Source organism: Eublepharis macularius, chromosome 13 (genome assembly GCF_028583425.1).
Source record: "Eublepharis macularius isolate TG4126 chromosome 13, MPM_Emac_v1.0, whole genome shotgun sequence".
NCBI lineage: Eukaryota > Metazoa > Chordata > Lepidosauria > Squamata > Eublepharidae > Eublepharis > Eublepharis macularius.
In genome coordinates this window covers 52,683,959-52,708,426 of record NC_072802.1, presented here as the reverse complement: position 1 = coordinate 52,708,426, position 24,468 = coordinate 52,683,959, and the positions used below count along the sequence as shown (strand labels likewise).

The 24,468-nt window shown below is 42.3% G+C and overlaps 1 protein-coding gene across 2 annotated transcripts in view; it reads right to left on the bottom strand.

The window, feature by feature from the left end:
* The window catches only part of TAOK3 (TAO kinase 3), a 119,097-nt gene that overhangs the window by 32,152 nt on the left and 62,477 nt on the right, over positions 1 to 24,468 (bottom strand). For both annotated transcript variants that reach the window (XM_054996391.1, XM_054996392.1), the window contains 4 exons: positions 23,981 to 24,062; positions 22,253 to 22,420; positions 17,729 to 17,935; positions 3,789 to 3,923 (listed from right to left, as the gene is read on the bottom strand). In XM_054996391.1, coding sequence (XP_054852366.1) covers positions 3,789 to 3,923; positions 17,729 to 17,935; positions 22,253 to 22,420; positions 23,981 to 24,062 — 592 coding nt within the window. The remainder of the gene's footprint in view (positions 1 to 3,788; positions 3,924 to 17,728; positions 17,936 to 22,252; positions 22,421 to 23,980; positions 24,063 to 24,468) is intronic.

Genomic DNA, 24,468 nt, shown 5'->3' with positions numbered 1-24,468 from the left:
GCCACCAGCCATGTGACCATTTTCTCCAAGGGCAACCTACTGAGTTCCACCATCTCTTTTCCCAGAAAAAAAGCCCTGCTCTTCTGGCATTAGAGGGGTTTAGAGAGTTAAGGGTTTGTATCCCACTGCCTTGCCATTTGGTCATCTTGTCATTCTGTATAGAGGGCAAACAAGCAAAGCAGACTGCTAAGTGAGGGCAGTGACAGAAAAAGGAATATGAGTGGAGAAGGAAAGCTTTGTGCTCCAGAAGTGACCAAACCTGGTTAATGTTGGATGAGGCTGGACAAGCTAGGTTGGCCTCCTAAGGCATTTTCCCCTAGAAGCAGAGAGAATCTGTGTGCACCGTTCTCACAAAATACTCTCCTCAAGTCCACTGTGGAGAACTCAGGAATAAAGCCCTTCAAACCAAAGCCCCACCTTGCCACCAATCTGCCAAACAGAGAGGCAATACAGTCATAAGAGCAGCAGCTCAGTAGGACGTGTTTGACCAGGGCAGCTTAGGAAGAAAGAAGGTTGAGTACCCTTCAGGAATATAAGCACTCCAGCACAAGCTTAGGGAGAGAGGGCACCTTTACCCAATACTGCCCATTCCGTCAAAACAAGAAATAAAATACTGAGAAGGTCACTAGCTCTCCTACTGGAGCTGCAGTCAGGTATAAGATCTTTCTTATGAATATGAGAAATGTACACATCCTGATGCTGATACAACTGAGGTTGCTTGGGTTGCACATGGATGAGTGTATACTCATTTTGGTGGAACCAAAATGAATAGGTAGGAGAAAAGCTGGGCAACTGGTTGACTGCAGACACATCTGGATCTTGCTACCCATTTGGCCAGCCCCCAACAAGACTTTTCACATCATGGAAGGAACAGCTACTCACTTGGTATATACACTGCTTTTTCCCTGTGTTCCACTCCCACTGGAAAACAGACCAGATATAAAAACTTCTGAGCAAATCTCTTAGTTTGTGACTGGAAGGGCCTTCAGTTGCCATGAGAGAAGCTGCCAGGTTCTTCAGCCTGGGAAGCCAGATTTCACCCAGACAAACTGTTCTGTGTTATATATGTCTCTCTGCTGAGGCAGAGAGATGGGGTATAGAACCTCACACCAGCCTCGCCATGTAGAATCCAGCCCCCTGGTTTGATGAGACTGGCCTCCATGTTGCTGCTTGTCAATCTGTACACTGAGCCCAAATTTTAGCTTACAGTAGTTGGTACAAAAATGTCAATTATATTCACACACTATGGAATCTCCTTTTGGGGGAGGGGCCTTCAGTTGCTAGGTGAGAAGAGGCCACCAGGTTCTTCAGCCTGGGGTGCCAAGCTTGTGCTGAAAACTGTTTTTTTTTTTTAAAATACACTTGTAGGGGAGGATGCACAAAAGCTGTACCTGACAAACAAAAGAAGGATTCCACTAAGGAGGAAAACAACCGAACACAGCTATAGAATTGAGGGTGGGGGTGAGGTGTACATTCTACTGCAAAGGTGCAAAGACTGCCAGGTGGAAGTCTTCGGAAGGAGGAAGCTAGATGAGATTAATGGTTCTCAAAACTGGGGACAGGCAGGTGGTTTGAAGAGAACCTGGTTCTTTTCGACTGAGTTTGCTCATTTCCTGGTCAGTTCACTCTTCCTCCTGTGATGTCAAACCGAGGCGACACATAACACACAGCACCAGCCATAAAGGAACTGGTGGTGCTTCCTCTTGAGTGGTCAAGCCCATATGGGGACTAAGTGAGAAGAATTCTCTATCTGACAAACATTGGTAAGATTGCCTTTGTAATCATATAAGGTATTGGTAGCAGACACACAGCAGTTAGAGCCAGCAATAGTAAAACATCAGCAGGTGCTGGTTGTGTATATGGTACTGTTCCCCTCCTCCAATTAATAGGTGAATACTTTAGGTCACAGTATCTTCCATGCATCATAATGGTTGCAGCTACTACTTAATAACTAACATGGCACCTGGTACAGTACGTGTTATAGGAAATTCCAAATTCTGGTGAAAAGTCAATAATCACATGCAAATCTAAAAAGAAATGCCCACCCCCATGAGACATCTACTTCCAGCTTTAACAGCATACACCATTGAATGTTTACAATTAATAACATTCATGGGTACTCTCTTACATTTTCAGATACTGACTAAATTCATCTGTGATTTTTAGCATCCATAGGTGACTTTTTCTTGCTCTATAAATTATATGCTAAAACGGGGGGTGGGGGGTGGAATTCATGCATAGGAAGCAGAAATTTGGACTGAGTAGTAAGGGATTTCAAATTACTGGACTGGTTGACTGTACTGACCTACATCTAAAGAGGATCCTTTTTTATAGCACAGTAGATCTTGATGCCTTAGGGTTCTCTACAAAAACAGAGAAAGCCAAGGCCTCTCCTTGGAGGAGGCGCCAGGCATGTCGGCTTGAAGACCGTTCTTCCATGCCATGCATCCGGGTCAACCTGCGAGTTCCGGAGGGAGCAGTTCCCCATGCCACAGAGAAACACACACTCCCTACACCTTCTAGGACCTGTGCCAGTAGTGAGCATGAGCTCTACTCTGAACTCCACCGCTTCAGCAGCAAGAAAAAAAAAACACATGAAGCTTTTATCCCTGCAAATTCTTTCCCCCCTTCACCTTTGTCTGGGTCTAACAAACAAGCTTTTTTGATGTGTGCTGAGGTGGAAGGGGGGGGGGGAGATGTGCTATGAGACAGACTCCGGGAAACAGTAAATGAGAAAAATCATTCAGATACCAGGCAAGACAAAAAAAAAGGAGAGAGAAAAGGGGGAGGGTTATCTATTGTAATTTCTGGGTTGGCTTAGGATGATGTCATAATGGCAGGCAGCAAATGCAACGGCCAAATGCTGGGCACCCTGTAAATCTCTCTGCCCATGTGACCTCTAATACTGATTTGGACGAAATGCCGAAGATTTCTATCATTTTACATGTAGGAAAGCTTTTCTGGTTTGTGAAGCATCATGGCCCCTCCTCCACCCATTCTGGGGCTATGCTGCTAATTTCTAGCTCTGTGTGTGAGTGTGTGTGTGTTCACGCGCGTGCGTGTGTGTAAGAGAGCGAGAAAAGGAAAGGATGGGGGAGGAGGCACAGCCCTCGCTCTCTCCCAGTACACACCCCTTTCGCTACTACAAAGACATCACCAGCAATCACATTTGCAATAGTACAAATGCTCCCTGATCCACTACCACCATCCGCCATCCCCCCTCCTTTCTCAAAGCCCTCCCGTATTTTTTTTTTTTTTACACAAAAACCTCTATAGGAGTTGGCCAGTCCTTTACAGTGTCAAATGGGAACAATGCAGTTAGCCATAAATGAATGAATGAGAATGAATGAACACAAACAGCCAGCAATTCTACCATGAGAAGCAACTGTCCTTTCTTCACACTGAACAAATCCATCAGCACTCATTAAAATCATAAATGCCTTCAAACCAGCCAGTCAATCCCCCGCCCGTCCCCCCCCCCAATATATTCAATAAAAATGGATGCAATTGGGAACAAACCAATCACAGGGAAAAAAATAACCTCTTTCTCTAAATGCCATGTTTCAATTATACAGAAACTGCAAGTAATTCCAAATGCAAAGAAACATTTTTTTTAAAATCCCATAAAGACAAAACATCTTTCTTGCAATATCTAGTTGCTATGCCAACAACAAAAGGGGGGGTGTTGGGAAAGGAGAGATTTCTTGACCCCTTCCCCAGACTGACACAGTCACATCCGAACGAAGAGAAAAAGGGATAGTAGGGCAAGGGGTGTGGTGGCTGCTTACCAAAGATGCTGATTTGATTGTGGCAAAGCGTTCTCGGTTCCGGTAGTGGAGGGCCTGATTCTGGACTGAGTGGGTAGGCCGCAGATCAGGCCTGCGCTCCCCGTGGCCCACCTCATCCCTTATGAATACATGATCCTGCAGAAATGGATAAAAACAAGGAGAAAGTCCAGTTGTGCTCTTTCCTCGCCGGCTGCCTCTCTTTCACCCCTCTTTTTGCACAAGCCCTGCTGTTTGAAATGCATAGTTTGGCTCTCTGCTAGTCCCTGCAGCTCTCACAGTACAAAATGAATAAGCAACACATTGCAGCCTTCAGTTAGGAATGTCAGCTGATCGCTAGTGGGATGCCTTCTGAATCCCTGGCAGAATTTTTTTTTAACCTCCAGAATTACATATGTGCAAAAAAGAGAATCAAAAACACAAAGCACCGCAGAGCAGACACAGTCCTCAGAAGGGCTTGCTTAAAGCACTGCACCCAAATAATCCCTTTAAAAACATGGTTTCCATGGCTAGCAAGGATGCTGCTGCTGCTGCTGCTGCTGCTGCTCCCTTTGAACACAGAAGCAAAGATCTGCCACATTCCCTTTTCCAGCCTGGCTTTTCCTGTGGACTTGCTATCTGTTCTCGAGAAGAAGCATTTCTGCTTAAATAGATGCAGGTTGGAGGAGACCAGCCTCTCTGTCTTGTGCTGGAAAGACTCTGACCACTCAGGGATCCTGCTTTCTAGTCATGATCGTGCACGGTTCTAGCATTTTCTCTCCATAGCCTTGGAAAGGGTTTTTTTACATTTAAAGAGACAGAACCCAGTTTAGTAAAAATGATATTTGCCAAGTTTTTCTTCTCCCTGATGGACCAGAGCTTTAGAAATGGTGACTGGACAGTAGCAGCTCCACATATTTAAATGCCCCCCACCCCTCACACACACACACACTTTAAACGACTTCATGCATTATGTGAGAGCTTGCATTCTTTAGTGTTTTTTGTCCAGAGCTTGATTTAGGGACAGATGTCTATACTGTAACCTACTTAGAGACAGAATGGATGGCCTTGAGCACTGCTAGCCTCAGTTGTCATCTGCAGAATGGGAACATACAGCTGCCAGACTGTTTCAAGCTGCTAAGGTGGATGGACAATTATTTGATTAATACTATATGAGCTGGTTAAATAATCCACTTTTAAGGGAGAGGGGTCTGATTCTTTAGATTCAGACTGCTATCATTCAAGCTGGGGCAGCTCAAACACTTATGGACAGGAAGAATGAACACTGGATGGCAAGGCTAGAATGCAACTAAGAATCATTAGAGCACAAGAAATAAGACAATCTTTTCTTAATGAAACCAAGAAAACACCTAGGCCAACATCCAGTTTCCAGTAGCGGCCAGCCAGATGCCCTTGAGAGGTCCAGCCTTCAGAGAGCCAGTGGGCATGGCACAGTGGTCAGAGAGTTGGAAAACTGGGTGCAGATCTACTGTCTGCCATGAAAGCTTGCCAGGTGACCTTGGTCCTATCACATACTCTCAGCTCACCAGCTTAAAGTTGTTAAGAATAAACAGGGGGAGAAGGATGTGGTAAGCTGCTTTGGTCCCTATGGGGAGAAAGATAGGGTACAAAAAATAAGCATAAAAATAAGAAGGCAGAATGCAAAGCTGCCCCCTCACAATTCCATCATTATTACAACCATATCACAAGGAAGCTCCATGGGACACATTTTGCACACAAGTGGTAGACAACCAGTGCAAGAACAAGGGCACTGACCAGAGACTACGTACTGAAGCAGCCGCAGGGCTGGTTTACAAAAGCAAGTGCCAGAAGGTAATTATTTTAAGGTTACTACTTTGCCTATATACAAATCAAGATACTCCCTTGCTAATTATCATGGGACACCTACAGATGATGCTGTTCAACAAGGAAACTGAACTTCATTCAGTAGAAAAGGTAGTTATCTTATTGGTTAAGTGCAGGGCTTTTTTTCAGGGGGAACGTGGGGGAATGGAGTTCCGGAACCTCCTGAAAATGGTCACATGGCTGGTGGCCCTGCCCCCTGATCTCCAGACAGAGATCAGGGGGCAGTGCCACCAGCCATGTGACCATTTTCTCCAAGGGCAACCCACTGAGTTCCACAACCTCTTTTCCCAGAAAAAAAGTCTTGACATTGTTTGGGTTTGTCACCCTACGGTTAGATGGTTAAAGCCCCATCTGATCAATTGACCTGGCATGACAGAGAAGTGAGTCTCGAGCCCTTAGTCTTTGCCAGGGTCTGTTTTGCAATGCACATCACAGGTGGTGTTATAAAAGCAATAAGGAAGAAAAAAATCACAGGGTTAATTTGGAAGGTATTTAAGGAAAGCAATCATATTATCCCCACTAAGTGCTAATGGGTTGCTCATGTGTTGTACTCAGTAGGTTCAGGTAAATGCAGATGTGCAACCCCTGGGCTCTTCTTATTCCCACCAGCAATTCTGCTCCTATCAAGCCCATATGGACCATTTCTTAATTTCTTTGTATGAAGTATTTCCTTGCCAGCTCCTAATCAGGTACAGCCTTAGACAGCTAATTAGGTGTGCTACCAGCTTTCAAGAACTTTCAATCTCTAAAGAAAAACTCCTGGAAACAGGCACCTAAAGGTAGAGTTCTTTCATGATGTTGACCTAAAAGTGAACTTGGAGCAAAGTGGCATAACAACCGCTTGCAGGTGAATCCACAGCTACTTCCTTGCCACTCCCAGGCAACACACATATTAGAAGAGGTCTTCTCATTCCCTCTTTCACAGGTTCTGAATAATGTTGAAAAGAAAACTATTGAGACAAACCTACCAAGACACGGCAATCTGTATGGATGTAACCCCAAAGCAGATCTAGGAAGATGTCTGAGAGAAATAAGTACAAGCATATTATGCTTCTCTATAGAGCTGTGTCACGTTGGATGTCCGGAAATGATCCACAAAAGGGATTTCAAGAACAACATGACTGCACTTTGGGGGATTTTGGTGTGCTCTTCCAATGCAACCAGATCTAGAAATGGCCAGCTGATGGGGTTTGAGGCCTGTGCTAATTCCTTACAAATGCATGGCTGTTGTGTGCAGAGCTTTAGAAACTGCATTGGTGGTAGGCGTTCTCTTGCTTCACCATGTCCCAGCTTCCAGAAGGCTTCTTCTGTTCCCCGAGATTAGTACTGGCAACGTAGAGAATGATCAGAACAAAATGCCTAAGAGGGTAATGGAATCTTCATCCCTGGAGGTATGTTAAGAGCAGGCTATACAAATATTTCATTACTGCAGGAACACTGTCTGCATGGCCCCGTAAGCATACTCATGTATGTCTATAGCTGAGAATGAATGAGCACAGCTCTTTGATTACAAGAGTTTCAGGTAGGATTACTGTGTCCAGCAAGGGATTGCACTTGATGGCCCATGTATTCCTACTATTATTATTTCCTATTGTGGAGGGGTTCAGGCCTCCAAGAGGGATGCAATATTTCTCCTTGGGAACAAATGGTGATGGATGAGTGATCATGGGTCTCACCAAGACTGTACCAATTAACACAGATGGGATAATATGCATCTAACAAGTAACTTGGATTAGAAACAGCCACCTTGCTAAGAATTGAAATTTGAATCCAGAATGGCTACTTTCCACAGGACAAGAAAAATGTCCCAGTCAAGTCAAAAGAAACTTGGAAAATTAACAGTATTAAAATATGACTCGAGACCGTAGTTCATGGCTGGGCAAGGTCTTCAGTTTCACATGCATTGCCATGTCAGATCTTTTTATTTTGTTGCTGCCTACTGACAGAGTTACTTGCAGAAGAACTGAGTGCCCTGGAAAGCGCCTCTTGAAAGCTGGTTGTAGCCTGCATTTGTTTGGTTTTTTTTTCTCATTGGCAGGATAGAATGGGTGCACATGTTTATTAAGGATGAAGGAAGTCAGTGTTTTAGACAGGCCAAGTTTACAACAATGCTCAATCTGGGCTCCAAAATATGTAGACACACAGAAAAATGGACAAAAAAGTTGCATGTATTTGATGTTAGCTTTCAATCAAGATTAAACATTTAATTTCAAGAAAATACTGTGATCCACTGAGGGGAAAAAAAAACCTCTATCCCAATCTATACTCGAAAGGATGTGGGATCTATAACAACTTTTTTTAAAAAAACCCTAAGTCACAAACTGGAGGGTCTACAGTAGATCTACGGTAAAAGACCCCCCACACACACATACACACCGCATCTGTTTTTCCTATGATGATCTTTGCTCAGATTCAACAGTGATTGTGGGCATTTGGGATGGGAGGAAGAATCAAACTGCAGGGACGTATCAGAGAACATTCAGTGTGGGTCCCACTGGGCATGTGCCAATGTTCAGTGAATATCCATGTGTGTGCTTTTAAATCCATTAGTTTCTATTTTATTATTATCAGCTATTCTGTTGTTACAAACATACTGCTTACTTTTTGCCACTTTAATCTTGTTTCTCCAACGAATTCCAGTTGTGGCTAATGGCCATTTTCAACGTAATGCTCTGTGCTGATTGTCTTGAAATGGTTGAGCTAAGACCTTAAAGGGTGCTGGGCATAGCTTGGATGGGGCTGGAGAAGGAAGCTTCCAGAAATGATCCATAGGTATCATGCTGCAAATCTCAACTCTGGACAACATCCAGAGAGCAGAGAGTAGCAATACTCTTTAGGACCTGCAAAAGCTCACTGTCAAAGGCTGGTCAGAACTTTCTTCAGCAGTGAGCTGGGTTCACCTGAGCACTTAGCGGGCTAGCCTGGCATCAATGAGCAGCTCCAACTACATCCTGTCTTCTCTGTTTACAGGAGAGTCAGGGCGAGTTACTAGCTGATAAAATGGTGGGGTGTCATATCTATTAATTCACAGTCTGAACACTTGTCTTCAGGCCAGAGTTGGACATCGATTCCTTTTCCTCTGGGTTATCGCTCACACGTGCTGCCCCTTGGGCGGTGCCCCAGACAGGCTTGGGGCCTGAAGGACTGCAAAAATAGAAATATGATGATCTGCAGCTGTAGAGAATGCCTCTGGCTCAGAGCCATGGCTGAAACATCCATGGATGGGATATGAAAGACATGTTTTCAGAATCTACATAATCAAGGATGCTGCTCACAGATTTAGATGGACACCTAAACAGCCCCCATGCAACAGTTCTACCTAGAGATACTCATGCAATCAGTTTAAAATTGAAATCCATACATCAAAAGTAACCCTCGTGTTTTTTTTACCCTGCACTAGCAGTCTGGTTCAAACTCTTTCGATCTCAATGTATCTCACTTTTTCCCTTTTACCTTTTCCCAAATCCCAATAAGACTAAGATTTCTCACCTAACAATTTTGCCCGATACTCATTTAGATCCCTCTGCACAGCAGTTCACTCCATCCTTCCTTCCAACCAAATGAAAAGTTGTACTTGGTAATTAGTGAGCCAGTTTGGTGTAGTGGTTAACAGCAGCAGGACTCTAATCTGGAGAACCGGGTTTGATTCCCCACTCCTCTGCTTGAAGCCAGCTGGGTGACCTTGGGTCAGTCACAGCTTCTAGGAGCTCTCTCAGCCCACCTCACCTCACAGGGTTATTGTTGTGGGGATAACATACTTTATTAACTGCTCTGAGTGGGTGTTAAGTTGTCCCGAAGGGTGGTATATAAATCAAATGTTATTATTATGATGTTAGTGCAATAAAAAAAACACCATGAAATATACTCTGCTTTTCATGAGGCCTATATCTTTCAAGTAATTAGGTTCTCAGTTTGTAATACCAAAATCCTCTTTGAGAAGACTTTGGCTACACACCAAATGAAAGAAAACCTAAATAATATATACAATTGCTTATATTTATTGCTTGACACTATAGCTCCAGCCCCTTCCTTTCCCTCCCCAATCCTAAATTTATGCTAGATGCTCCTTATGGTCAGAGACTTCTTTCTTTTGCTTACATCATTTTGCAGAGCTCCAGGAAGACTAATGGCATTACATAAATGGCAGGTGTAAAGCACTTACCTGTAAATGCAATTTCATTGAGGTGACAACAAGTACTATAAAAAATAGGTAAGGAGTTAGTAAGGGGTCATAGCTCAGTGGTAGAGCATATGCTTGGCATGAGGAAGGTCCCAGGCTCAAAGCCAGGCATCTCCTAATAGTATGGGATGTGAAAGATCTCTACCTGAGACACTAGAGAGCTGCTTCCAGTCTGAGTGAACAATACTGAACGTGATAGATTGAGGGTCTGATTCAGGATAAGGTAGTTTTAGAAGTCCATGCATAAAAGAGAAATTGAAGGCTTCTTGGTATTCAGAGACTTTCCCCATAATGCATATAAAATAAACCAAAAAACTCAAAGTACAGTTTTTATGTCTACGGGAGTACTGTATTTGCCTCTGCCTAAGCATGGTAGATTGGGATGGCCAATAGATGTGCTTTTATGAAGGACAAGCAAAGTCCTGACCTATACAATTCCTGGAGGAGTAAGTAATCATCGCTTATTCCACATGAAGTAGGTTGTTGCCCAGAACACCGACAATGATACAAGACAGTTCCATTCAGTGTCTGAGGAAGGTTTTCTAGTGTTAAGATGTTCGGAACTGTTTAGGATGGTCCTCCACAGAAGTAGGTGCAAACAACAGGAGCACTCAACATCATGATTTAATACTGAAGCATCACACCAGGAAGATGCCTCTGGAAATGCCAAGTAATTTTGTAAACCATGTCTGGTGAGCTAAATCAGGATACGCAAGGTACTATCCCACTTCCGTCAGTGTATTACTTTATGGATCAGCAGAAAAGACAAACAGGCTTAAAGTTCCTGCACTCATGAAGGTATCTCTCAGGGATGTTTCCCAATGCCTTCCCTGATTGCAGAACAATTGATGTTTAATATTTCAGTGCCTGTAAAAAGACAGTGACAGATATTTCCACCTGCAAAATCCTCAGGTGAGTCTTCAAAGGACATTGTGTGATACATCTCCTGATGAAGCGGGTGAACAGAAAAATCTGATGAGCCACTAACATGAACAGGGCATGTGTGCATGCACAAGGCAGACTTTTTTTCATGGTGCACTGCTTCCAAAGACAGACTCCCTCCAGCACAGTCTATTATGCCACTTTCCTTGTTCATAGCACCACAGAAATCGGTACCACTGAGCTACTTAGCGATTCAAAGGATATAAAAGACTGTATGCGTTGCTCTTTAGGTCTCAGGAATTTAGGTCTCAGAAATCTATAGGAAAGAGATATTCATGTGTGGTCTGCTTCCCAAGCTTTGGCAATAGGATCCCAGCCCTAATTTGAAATGCCTGTAAGTCAGAAGAACAGATAAGAATAGTGACGTATAGGGCCTCCTTGTAATATTTATGTTATTTCTCCAGTCATGAATAACGGGAATGCAGAATTCACAATGGTATGACAAGCTTGCTGGACAGAAGATTTTGGACTAATAATACTCCCTCAAGCCAGAGTAATAACGCCCTTCTCATAGTTCCACTTTTTTTTCTTTTTTGAGGGGGAAGGCTTTCTACCTGAGGGCAGGAAATTTCTCAGGCACCACGAAGCTCTCACTGGAGTAAAATCTGGTATTGTCATTTTAAGCTGTACTGTAAACAAATAAATAAAATATATGCCTCTGTGTGTGTGTGGGGGGAGTCATATCTGTAAGGGTTATACAGGCTGGGATGCATGTTCTGGCACGTCTCTCCGCCTCCTTCAGCATACAACTCCACTGAGATCATGGAAGCATTCCATCAGAAGAAACTTGTCAACACTATCTGAAAAAGGGAATCCTGTACAAGCATAGGTACAAGACCAGATAGGAGTAATGGCTGGTGGCTTCTCTGCTGGCCTCACAGACCTCAGGGTCAATTATGACCTCTCTTGCATTTTGTCTTGTATTGTCACAGCCTTCATTACAAATTATGACATCTTTACCTCTCTCTTCCAGGTCAGCCTTTATATTATCTTCCATTGAGCTCTCCCTCATGCCAGTTTCATCCCACTCAGCTTTCAGAACCCACTTAACATGTTTCCCTTTCATTGGTCCGCATGGGGCTCTGCCATTTCAACCCATGGTGCTGTTACGTTGGAGCCAGGTCTTTGACAAAAATCCACAAAAGAATTAATTACAGCTTCTTCATACCATTTCCTTTTAGATCAAGATGGGTAGCCGTGTTAGTCTGTAGCATTAGAAAAGAGCAAGAGTCCAGTAGCACCTATAAGACTAATAAAATTTGTGGCAGGGTATGAACTTTTGTAAATCACAACTCACTTCTTCAGATACCAAAGGATCTGATTTCCTTTTAGAGCACTAAATATTTCCCATAGTAAATATCATCAAAGTATCATCAAAAATGTTTATCCATGTCAGGATCCATAATACAGGTCTTAATTAGAAGACTGGTTGAACAGTTCGAGAGATTCTTAGACATTTCCCTTGCTGGTATTATCTTATCTACGACTAAGAGGCATGCATCAGCACTATGACTATATACCTTTGGTTATTTGGTTTCCCACTGCGATTACTGCTGTTCTTTGTGATTTACGTGTTTTAATGTTTGTTCGGGTATTATATTGTATTATCGGTTTTAATGTTTGTATTTATGCTATTTTAATATTGTATTATTTATTGTATCTTAGACTATTTTTAAGTATTGGTTATTTTATATCTTACATTGTAAACCGCCTGGAGCACTAAACGTGGTGGAGAGCTGGTATAGAAATCAAATAATAAATAAAATATTAAGGTGTCTACTTTTCCTGCAATTTTATTTCACACCCTTGTTTTCCAGGATCTTGAAATTTGTCAATATGATCTGGAATTTAGTCCTGTACATTCTGAAATAAAAATCCCACTTTTTATATCATAGATTTAAATATCTGTATTCATTTGCACCACGTACTCAAGCTATTTAAGAGAGAAAAGCAGGGAAAGTTGCTGAAAGGAATCTCTCCACTCTAGGTCCTTAGGGACTAAGATTCTGAACCGGACAGTGAATGCCTCACGGCTAGGCTCATACATGAGAAGTATTTCCTATTTATTTGTTGAAATGGGCAAAGGGAAGTAAGGCAAGTATTTTGCCAGGGCACTGGATGTTTGTGCAATCAAGACTTACAGAGAAGATAATGGATCATCATTCATTGCTGGAATCTTTCACACTTGTTCAATAGGACAATTGATGTTAATGGACCTGAAGCCATTTAACCAACTTTGATCCCACTCGGTTTTTGTTCATGGAGTAATGATGATTCAATCAGCTTCATCAGCCTTTTCTTGATGTTGGTAACAGGAGGGGGGGGCACAGCCCCTTGGATGCTGGAGAACTGACAGAGGTGGCCATTGGTTTTTCTCAAGAGCACATTCTCCCATTGCTAAAACTCTTCCTTTGGGTCAGGGCTCCTCTAATTGGTGCAAAAGCTCTGAACGCTGTAGTGTAGTCTCACAACTCTTGTCGGGTTTATGCATGTTCTGCTGCATGAATTTTGCTTAGATGGCAGTCTCATTACAAGTGTTGCAGTATTATAACTGCACAATCTTGCCCAATATGCATGGTTTTTTCCCCTTTCAATTTTGCACTTCTGCAGTCTCTGGAAACAGAATGTTTCTGCAGTGCAGGAAGCAAATAAAATGGGGCAAAGCTAGCTTACAGTATAACATGCCAGGCAAAACATCTGGGTCATTTATGATCACTAGTTCATGCAGTGTTTACAAAAGAGAAATAAAGTCAGAATTGCATATAAAACAGTAGGAGTAATGATACGCGGGGTGTCTATTACGCACCCCCTTTCAATAGTACTGTAGCAATGTGCCTTTGGGAAGTTTCACAAATAGTCCCCTGAGATGCAGAAGAGGTCACACTTTCATTTTTGATTAAATAGTACTCAGTATATTGAAGGTGATTCCTAACCAATTAGGATCCATTGTAAGGAAGAAAAGGAGGAAAAACAATACCGTGTAAGACAACATCACCCCTGCCCCCAAACCTTTCTATTGAAATTTTTAAAGTTCGTGGATCAATGTGTGACTTTTATAAAAGCTTTTAGGTGAGAGTTGTTCTCTGCTCTGAACAACAAGGAGACTAATGACTAAAGCTGATGTTTCTTGGCACAGGCCTGGTTCACTTCTTCTTTCTTCTTCCTCTTTCTCACCATCCTGCACTTAGGCTTCCTCATGCCTAGGCCCCTACCTCCCCCCAACCCCAATTTGGCGGAACTGTGTGAGGCTATATCATCTCTGCTATACAGCTCATGTATAAAATTCTCACATGAATTATTGCAATAAGCAAGAAAGTAACAGTCTCTTTCTTGCACATTTTTAAAGGGGAATATATAAAGGTGTCTGATTTATGCAGCATCTTCCATAACTGGTGCATGTGAGTGGGTAAAAAGTATAAACCTGTCTAATAAGGCCCAGCTGCTTCATATAGAAGCAAACATATATAAGTCCCAAACATATATAAGCCTGCATACTGCAAGCCATGACACACATTTCTGACTCAGTGTGTTGCAACAGTGAAAAAGGGAAGGGCTTGAAAATAAAAGTGGCTAATATTGTAATTGCTGTAAAGATGTACAGTGTGGCCTCATTTAGAATACTATGTCCAATTTTGGCCACTGCGCCTCAAAGCTGATATTGCAGAGCTATAAGAAGGGCAGAAGAGGGCAACCGAGGTGATTGACAAGGTACCTTCCTGCGATGTAAGGCTGAAAGAGTTTGGAACTTTTCAGTTCAGAAAAATCTGCAGAGCTGCAACCTGGACATCAGCCTCTACCTCTGTCAGACTTTACAAACTGCAAACATACAGGTCTGCAGAGGCAGCCTTCCACAAGAGAATGCCTTCTCCAGTAGGCATTCCCCCAGTAATTTCTCCTGCACTCGATTGGCTACCCAGCTGGGAAGATGCAACTTTTCAACATCCCATTACAGGATAAGCTTCCTTCACTGACAGAGAATGAAACACTGGACTTACTGTGAGGGTTTCTTCTCATCAGTAGAATGGAAGGCATCCCTTCCCTCCCATACGGATGGAGCAATTCTGGGAGAGGAACTACAAAACCTTTCAAGGTACAACATTTCTTCCAAAATATTATGGAATTCCTCTCAACCTGAAGCGTGCCAAGCATGAATTGAATCTTGTCCTCTAACGGCAAGAGGAAACACTGTGAAATAATTTCTATAGCCCTGCCTAAGGAGCAAGTAGGGGGCATAACCCATTTCATGACACTTTCCTCTACTGACAGAAAACGATCCTCCAGACATCTTTCCCGCAGGAAAGGCGCGTCAACCCCTTGATTATCCTTGTTACCCTTTTTGCATTTTTCCAGCTCCACGATATTCTTTTTGAGATAGGGGAGAAACTAGAAATATGTAAATATTCCAAATATGCATGCATTGTGTGTTTACCAAGGAACATTATGAGACAGACTATTTTCAAACACTTTCTTAATCCCAAGCAGAGAATTTTTCTTACCTCACGGTTAGACCCTGATTTGATGTATGCACTGAGCTACCTTCGCCCAAGATCGCTTTCCTGAAAGTTCACAGCAAATTTGAATCCTCAGTGTAAATGTGAAACTAGAATTTTTTTTGCCTTAGCATATATTATTTTATACTTGCATCTGAAACTCATTTACCATTTTGTTGCCTGTTCAACCTAGAATCATATTTTGAAGCTCTTGATCATCAAGCTTGGTTTTTTTTAGTATACAAATAATTTGTTGTCCTCTGCAACCTTGGTCACTTTTCTGATCACTCTTGAGCCCAGACATTTGTGAATAAACTGAATGGCTATAGTCCAAATATGGATCTTCAGGAAACTACTGCTTACTCTCCTTCCTTGTAGAATCTGTCTGTTTACTTCTGTCTCCTGCCTCCTATTCTTTAACACGTTCCTACTCTGTAAGAGGACCTATCCTCTTATTCCATGACTGGTACATTTTTTTCTGGAACCTTTGAAGAGGGACTGCATCAGAAGATTTTTGGAACCCAAGCATACATTGAATGTTATTATTATTATTACTATCCTCTTATTCCATGACTGGTACATTTTTTTCTGGAACCTCAGAAGATTTTTGGAACCCAAGCATATGATGTCTACCTTTCCATACTCCTTTCATTGACACACTCAAAGAATTCCAAAAGGTTGGTGAGGCAGGACTCTCATTTGTAAAAATAATGATGGTCAATTCATCTCCCTTCTACCCTAGGAATGAAAACCCAGTTCAGCACACTGTCCATTCTCGGTTCTTAGAATCCATCTGGGATGGGATAGGCAAAGTGTTCAGAAGGCAGCAGCACAGGCAAGTATGATCAAACAACACCCCCCTTAGTTCTCTAGACTGCAGGCTTGCATGGTATTAGCTTGAACAGAATATTGCAAAGCTTTAAATACTGTAAGTCATAATACATTTATATATGAGGCACCTGTGGTGGGTTACCAAACCCCTTCTGCAGTAGAGTCATTCCATCATCATCTCTCAAGTCAGCTGGTGATCAGTGTCAAACTTCTTAGTAAGAAATGCACTTCCATTCTATAAGCACCACAGCCACTCACCTTGAAAAAAAGGTACTTGGAAACTTTTCTAATTTTTGATCATTATTCATCAGGTAAGTTTAAGTTCCCTTTCCTATCCCCTTTCCTTTTAAAAAAGTGTTTCCTTATTAAGTAAATACCTGGAACACAACTGTAGTTGTAATTTTACTACACGAGAGTCCAACTGTCAAGTGTCATGTAAATACACTTATTGGCCCTGCCTGTCTCATTAAAATCAATCAGATGGCAGCTGTGGACTTCAATCCCGTTGAGATTTGAGCCAGTCCTAGCCCTTCTGGGATTCCAACCAATATTATAGCTATATTTCAGCCAATTTGTGGCGCTATGGCTCTCTTTTCTGCACTGCTCCCATCTGCCAAAATATTCCCGTAGAGGTTTGCACCATTTAAATGACTTTACAGGCAAATGCATGCCAGGATCTACAAGATCTTATTTTCCTCCAGGGAGCTCAGAGCGGCATATAAAAGGATCCAAGGTGGTCTTGCACGGAGGCACTGACCAGATTCAGACCTGATTAATGTCAGCAAAGTTGCTGCATCATGTGCTTCAGTTCATGCTCCGAAACTTTCTGATAAAAACAGGCAACACGAACTCCATTCCACTGCTCTGTGGCTGCAACTCTTAGTAGATTTATCGTAAATGATTTTTCCAGTAGAAGCCTCAGCACCAATTGCTGTTTTCCATCATGGCCCAGTGCCCCCTAAATCTGTAGCTCCCCTACGGCCAAACGAGATCAGATGTCAAGGTGTGAAAAACTGTAGAAGAGCAGGAGAAGCACCATTCTGAACGCAGTCCTCAAAACATACCTTCTGGGAGTGATCCAGTATGCTGTTAACTTGTCAAGGAGTGGGGGGGGGGGGAGAATCCTCACGCACATCAGGATTAGGCCAGAAGCTATAGCGATTAGAGGGTTAGCTCGGTGGATGTGACCATTTCAACCAGCATGACAACTGCTTGAGGTAGATGGATGTTCAGAAGACACGGTGGTGTTACAGGGAAGGACAAAGGTGTTCATGCAGTGTTGGGGGTGAGGGATAGAAGTAAAGACTGTAAAAGATTCAAAGGACAATTGCATTCTTGTCCTTGTGTACATTTCCTCATTGCCACCATTGTCAAAATATGAAAGCAACCTCCTGGAGCATTTCCTAGTTAACACCTGGTCTTTCCAACACCAAAAAGACGAGAGCCCAATGTTCTGGGCATTAGCCTATGTGCATTTCAAAATGTATGTCAGAAGCATTCGGAGCATCCCTAAGTCCTGCAAAAAGAGGTGATCCCCCTCCCGCCACCACTAGCTGTTTGAGAAAATTCTACAAGTTAGTTTAAAAGGCCTGAAGAAGCAAGAGCATTAAAGCAGAGATTCCCTGAGGCTGGGAAGAGAGCACCAGAGAACATACCTTCTTGTGCACAACAGAGGAAGTGGAATTAATGGTGCTCTCGTCGTCATGCATCATGACCAGCTCAGAGCTGCTCTCATCCATGACCTCCTGCATGCTGTTGACACTGCTGCTCTGACTGCCTGTGCTCACAGACATGCTGGGGATAGAATGGTTGCTGCCCAGACTGTCCATCTTCCTACTGAGGTTTGTCCCATGCTCACTGTCCTACAAAACAAGGGTCAGGAGGGTTAAACATATCACAGGAGGTCAGCTCCCAAACACACACTTCTGCAGTGGTGAGCATTTCATTAAGGGCAACTGCAGAAAGGAACACTTTCAACTTGCCTTGGTAAATTTCCTCTTCCTCCAGACAGGGTGATGGCAGCATGACCACCTGTACTAAGCCGGTGGCCTTCCTGATGCACCCCATAACATAGCCAAGTATTTAAGCAGCATTCGGAAGGAATGCTCCAGAACAGAATATTTGATCAAAACAGTACTCTTTGTTCCAAGAAGTATTAGGATTGCTACCCAACTGTTGGAGATTCCTTGCTTTCTGTGATCCCCCAATAACATTCTCATGGGGCTTTTCCTCCCAGCAGGGATCATTATACTGTTAAGCAACGTGGTGTCCACAGCGCTATGCCATCACTGCATACTTTTATTTCTTAATGCAATATGCCCTGCTGTCCTTCATAATGCATGCATTATGTGATGGCCACAGTCTAAAATATGTAGTTCTTTCAACCCTGGAAACGGGTTTGATTGGGTCTGTTTGTTTAAAAGTTGTATTTAAGTTTAAGTTGTGTTCCCCCCCCCATACACGTGGCTAAATTTGGGTGTGTGTATGCATATGCGCATACCAAAATCTGAAAAGATGAGGGGGGTGGGGAGGAAGTCCTCTCCATAAAGAATTACAGTAGGGCAAATACAAACAAAATCTGAATGGAAAAAAGTTGAAAGAGTTCTTTTTGTGAATATGCAGGCATGCAAACCACCAGCTTGTTAAAAGAGCTCCAAATGAAGGGTAGAGAAGGAAGGGAAAAGCAATGGCTGGTGTGGAATGAGATTGCAAACAGAGGCCCCAAACAATCAGTGCTAGCAATCAGGGAATTCCCAGTCAATTGGCCCTTTTGTAAAACTAAACTCTGGAAATAAAAAAAGTTCCAAAACAGCATAAATTGCAACAGTATTAAGAACTGGCAGTACAAGGTACTTTCTGTATAAACCATGCAAAAATTAGCAGCATGGATATTGCCTAACTTATAGAGAATAAATGCAAACGGGCAGTAAACATGTCACAAGTTATACCGAACCATACAATCTTAATCATTTCAAATAACTAAATATAATGAAAATGCACAGTGGGCCCATTTTTCATTCTTGTACCTGTCTACTCTTTGAGAAGTCCTGGTAGGGAGACCTGAACCTTACTGACCTGAGAGATTTGATATAAGGCTCCCAGGCCAAAAGACCACTGAGCAGAGAAGGATATGCTGACAAGGTGGTCCTACTTTGATTTCCTCCCTGGGATAAATTCTGAGAATGAGGGGGAGCCTTTATTATCCCCTCACTGTTAGTGAACTTGTATACTCTTATCTATTTAAGATTTCAGTCAGTTTATTTGAAGCAAGGGCAGTAACAAAAAGACATCCATTTTACAGTGATTTGGGGATTACCCTTGTAAAATTGTAAAAATTATTCTCTCCTAACCACATTTTCCAATTCCTTTCAGGGATGGAACTGTGAAGTCAAATTGATTGACAGTGATTTTATTTCTTCAGATCCAAGATCATCATCAGATGCATATTTACCATATGCACCCTGACTGGTGGGATCACCATGTGGCTAATCCAGGAAGTAGTATTCATAAAAATAAAAATGGGACTAACTGGACTGGAGACCGAGGGAGACTGCGTTACTATTCACATAATGAAATCACATTTTTGAAACGAAATTCTGCTCTGTAGAAATCTCTAGTTCTGATACAAAAATTGGTGAATATCAGTAAAGCCCTACTTAAGAATTCCCATTTTCAAATCCATTATACTCAACACTGCATACAAGAATGAAAAATGTATGTATCTAACTGGAAATGCTTATTGTGTTTTAAAGAAACGGCATGCTATTTCATGTACAAATGTGTTGAAAACATGAGCAGATAACCTAAACTTTCCCATTTCCTGTCAAGTATACAATTGTCATTTTCTCAAAATATATTTCTTTTAAAAAAATTCCCCTTTTCCTGCTGGAAATTCAAGAAAAAGATTTCTTCAATCTTTAAATAGCTTAGGATGCTATATATATCATGCAGAGGGGAGGAAGAGGTTATTATTATAGGTGAGGTGTGGAAGCATTTTCTTCCATATTTTGAGACTTGTGGAGGAAAACTTATAAAATTGCAAAATGTTAGCTGCTCTGCAACATTTGGTTTACATATCTAAGATAGCATCCCACTGCGAGTGGAGCACATTTGAAGCTTTTGTATAACTTAAAAAAAAAACAACACTCCGTTTCACATGCAGCATGCAAGTATCATCTGAAGAATTCACAAGCAAGATGTTTGGACCACTCCAAAAGCATGTCTTGGTGAGAGCCACAGATACCATGACAACAGTGGATTAATGCTTCTCCTAAATCTCTCACGCATTACTTCAGCCAAGTCAGCCCTTTCAACATACTTACAGCTGTCTCTTCGACCTGCGTGACTCATTTTAACTACTTTCTCAGCCACCTTGAATTTGTGAAGCACTTTCTTCTGCTCTCTCAAATACAAAGTGACTTATGAGTGAGACATTTCTCTTCCCAGCATATCCTAACAATGAAAAAAAAATGCTCCCCAGGACAATACAAACGTATTGTCAAGAATTTGGTTGTAGCATGTAGTGTGAAAAAACACAAAGTGACAGGAGCTGGAGACCTTGAACCAAGGGACTGGAAACGCTTCACAAGCCCCTGCTATGGCCAATCATCTTCTCGAGGAATTCTAGCATTATGAAAGAGAGAAGTCTCTTTTCCCTGTCCAATCAATCCACAGGATTCATAATTTTATAAATCTCTGTTACAAGAGGCTGTGGAAGTTGTTCCTTGAAGATTTTCAAGTGAAGTCTGAGCTGGCATCTGATGCAGAATCTTGCGGTAAAAGTCTGGGCAATGGTGGTCTTATGGAGCATCTTCCAGTTCTATACAGCAATTATGAGGAAGGGCATGCTTTTGACTTTTGATGCTTATTTATAAATCAAACTTGCAAGCAAAACATATTGGGCATCTGGGTGCATTTTACTGTGTTGGGCTGGTTGACAGAACATTAACAAAATTCATTGGAAGTGTTGGGGCTAAATAATCACAATAGTAGCTCTAGCAATTGCATAGATCAGAATGGCCAAAAGGCACATTACATTTACAATTATCTGTCGCCTCTGGCAATCCTACCAAATTTAATTGAGGTAAAAAGTTTACCAGCAGTTTCACTCAAAGAAAATAATTATTCTCAAACACTATAAGGAATAAACACTGTGATATTCTCTCTTTGGCTTCTGTATATCTATGCCCCACAAATGCTGACACTTTTGTGGCTGCTGCCTTTATTGTGGAGTCTTCAAAGGAGGAGTGTGCTTGTGTAACAAATACATTTTTGCCTGGGAGTAGAGGGGTCCTGGACCAGGGGTGGACTGGAAAGCAAAACAGCCGGGCAAAAAGGCTCGTCCTCTTTCTGCCCCCATGAAGACAGTTTTAGGCAACTTGAGAGGCAGGTCTCACCTGGGAATACCCCACATAAGACAAAACTCACTTCGGCAGAGGAGGCCCAGGCCATTGGCCTAGTGGACTTTTTTGGCAGCCATAACGGCCAATGTGCCTCTGCCCCAGATAAGAGAGAAGGCCAACCAAGGCATAGATCTTCATTATCTCTTCTAAGCTCCTTTTGACCTTCTCACCTGTGGCTTAGAATGCATCTCCCTTTTATCTTTGAATGTGTTACTCACTTCCTGACTTCCCTACATAGTATCACTATGGAAACATCCTCAGCATTCAAGTCAACTTGTCTTTTTGACCTAGTGATTTTCTGCAGCATCTCCACACTATCTCTTCATACAAGTTTCTACAAGTCTTCAGACAGTTTTATTCTACAGTCACAATGGACACCTTCAGGTTCAAGGGCCAGTTTGCCAATAACCCAGGTGTTACAGGGATGCTCCCATCCCATCATGCTAATTGTACTGATTGCTTCTGAGATGCAGAAGTCCCACAAGGTGTTTTATGGGCACCTCTTTACTAATCAGCTGTTGTGGGGTTAGCAATTGATGGAGGGTAACTCACTCATGGGGTTTCCACGGCCCCAACCCACAGTTAACCCTATTGCTTCTCTGGGCAACTTAGTTACCATCTGTTCCTGTGATATAGTATGGGGCCAGAAATAAAAGCCGTTCCTGCTCACAAAAGAATTCCCAGTGTCATGCTGGGGCCTGTGAGAAAGGGTCAGAGGAACCGTATGCAGCTCAAAAGGTCATTATTACCCATCACCAGTATAGATAAACTTGATACCTCCTCCTCTTCTTGAGATTCATTCAGAGGACCATTGCGGGCCTCTTGAAAAAGGATTTTCTTCATTTTCCGGTACTGAAGGTTATCCAGTTCTCGCACAGCATCCTTCGTTCTTTGAATCAAATCTATTAGAACTCGTGGTGGCCGCTCACAACGAACAAACTCATGCTGTTTAAGAGGAGACATAAGCAGCCAGGGTCACAAAAAGGGGGAAAACAGCAGCTAATTTCTGGACATTGTGAAAGGTGCCTTTTTATTAAGGTTAAACAGGTAACTGCAGCTGAAAAATAACAGGCATTTTTATAAATGGTTCCGTCTTGTGTTCAAGGACATTCCATGCAGATGGTTTATATGGTAAAATGATTTGTGTACATCTTCTGACTCTGGTGATGAATATTTCCCCAAAGTTTTCGAGGGAAGTGGGCCTCCCTATGAAAGCACAAGTAATTCCTAGAACAGCCTACAGCCTGCTCCCACTGAGCTGGAAGAGGAGAGGTTGGAAAGTGGCCTGTACTGCAGAGGCACATTACATAGACTATCACCAGAGATCCCTCTCATTCAGAGCACGTCTACAACCATGAAGTGCTGGTGGCAGTGCTACGCAGACACTCCCTTCCTGAAGAGGAAAAACAGATCTCCACAAATCTTTTTCAATGATGAGGCATTGCCTCTTCTTGGTCTCTGCATCCTCTACTCCATCCGTACTCCTGTTTTATCCTTAAGATTTCTGTTACACTTTGAGAACTATGTTATCCACCTGACTCCCTTCACTCTTCTTCCTGAAGTAATTAGTAGTGACGGGTGCCCTGTTGTGCAGCTGGAGTCATAACTGGGTCACCAATTAACAGCATCATCTACAAACATTCCAAGAGAGCATGCTTTTTATCAGAAGTTCTAAATTAGTTCGTTTTTCTTTGCACATACGCGTTCTCAATACAGCTGCTTGCAAACTGCAGCGCAGGAACAGGGGAAGGTGGTGCACTGCCTAGACCATGGTGTGACACCACTATCTTTGTACTCTCTCATCACTACAACGCCTTGCCCACTGCTCCATATTACCATGATAGATCCCACTGGGGAGGATGTGGCAGCAGAAATGTGGTGCTTGCAGTTGTTTGAGTCAGTCCCAACAATCAGAACAGTTTTATCAAGCTCAAGTAAGAAATTAAAATAAGAAACTTTGAGCACATACCAACAGCACCTACCAGCTTTGGTTGCCTACTCTGACAAATGCCAACTACAAAGGCACAAAACCAGCAGAGGCTCAAAGTACAGTTTGTTTTCAATTGTGACCAAAGAAATAATTTGAGTTCAAAGGAGATCAACTTGTGACAAAAATGAGCAATACAAGTCCATTTTCTTCAAATTTTGTAGCATCACTAGTAATTACTACCATCGGTTAATTTCATAACCCTTTTGACTTAAGCAAAATAAATAATCTAAAATATAGCATCAGTTATTGAATTATGTTATGTTTGATGGCAGATTTAGTAATAGATCTATTAAATAAAACCTACTCCAATCTAGTTTACCAGTCCCAATCATAAGCATGCTAAAGTAAGGAAAATGGTAGGCACCCTCTAAAGGAACCCTGAGTTGCTCCCCATTCTAGCATCTCCTAATTCCAAACCCTGTGATAAGGTAACCTGTCATATGCCCAACATGAATGTCCACAGTCCATCATCATAAACACATGCCTGCCACCCCCTCAGACGTCTGAAAAATTACCCGCAATAGCTCTGCCGACGACGGTCTTTCCTGAGGTATTTTCTGCAAGCAGTAATCAACAAATCCCCTAAAAGAAGCCGTCCTGAGTGAAGAAATAATATGTAAGAGAACAAAGTTTGGTTTTAAAAGGGAAGGGTAAAAGAAAGAGGAATGTACTGTTGAAAATCAGCAAGGTGACACTACAGAATAAAATAAATACGAAGCTTATACTCTGAAATTTAGGCCTGTAGCATGTAACAGGCTCCCTCCAGTCACCTTTCCAGATTATAGTTCGCAGACTACTATTAATGTGGTGCAATGGGTAGTGTTTTGAGTTTCAAGATGTGACCAACTCGGGTTCAATTCCTTAATCAGCCACTTGGTGACTTTAGGCAGGCAACACTATCAATCTAACATTTTATTCAACTGTTACAACTGAAATAATATATCCTGAGGACATGAAATTGTTTCCTGTACCAAGTTTCCTTCTACATCATTTTAAAACAGGC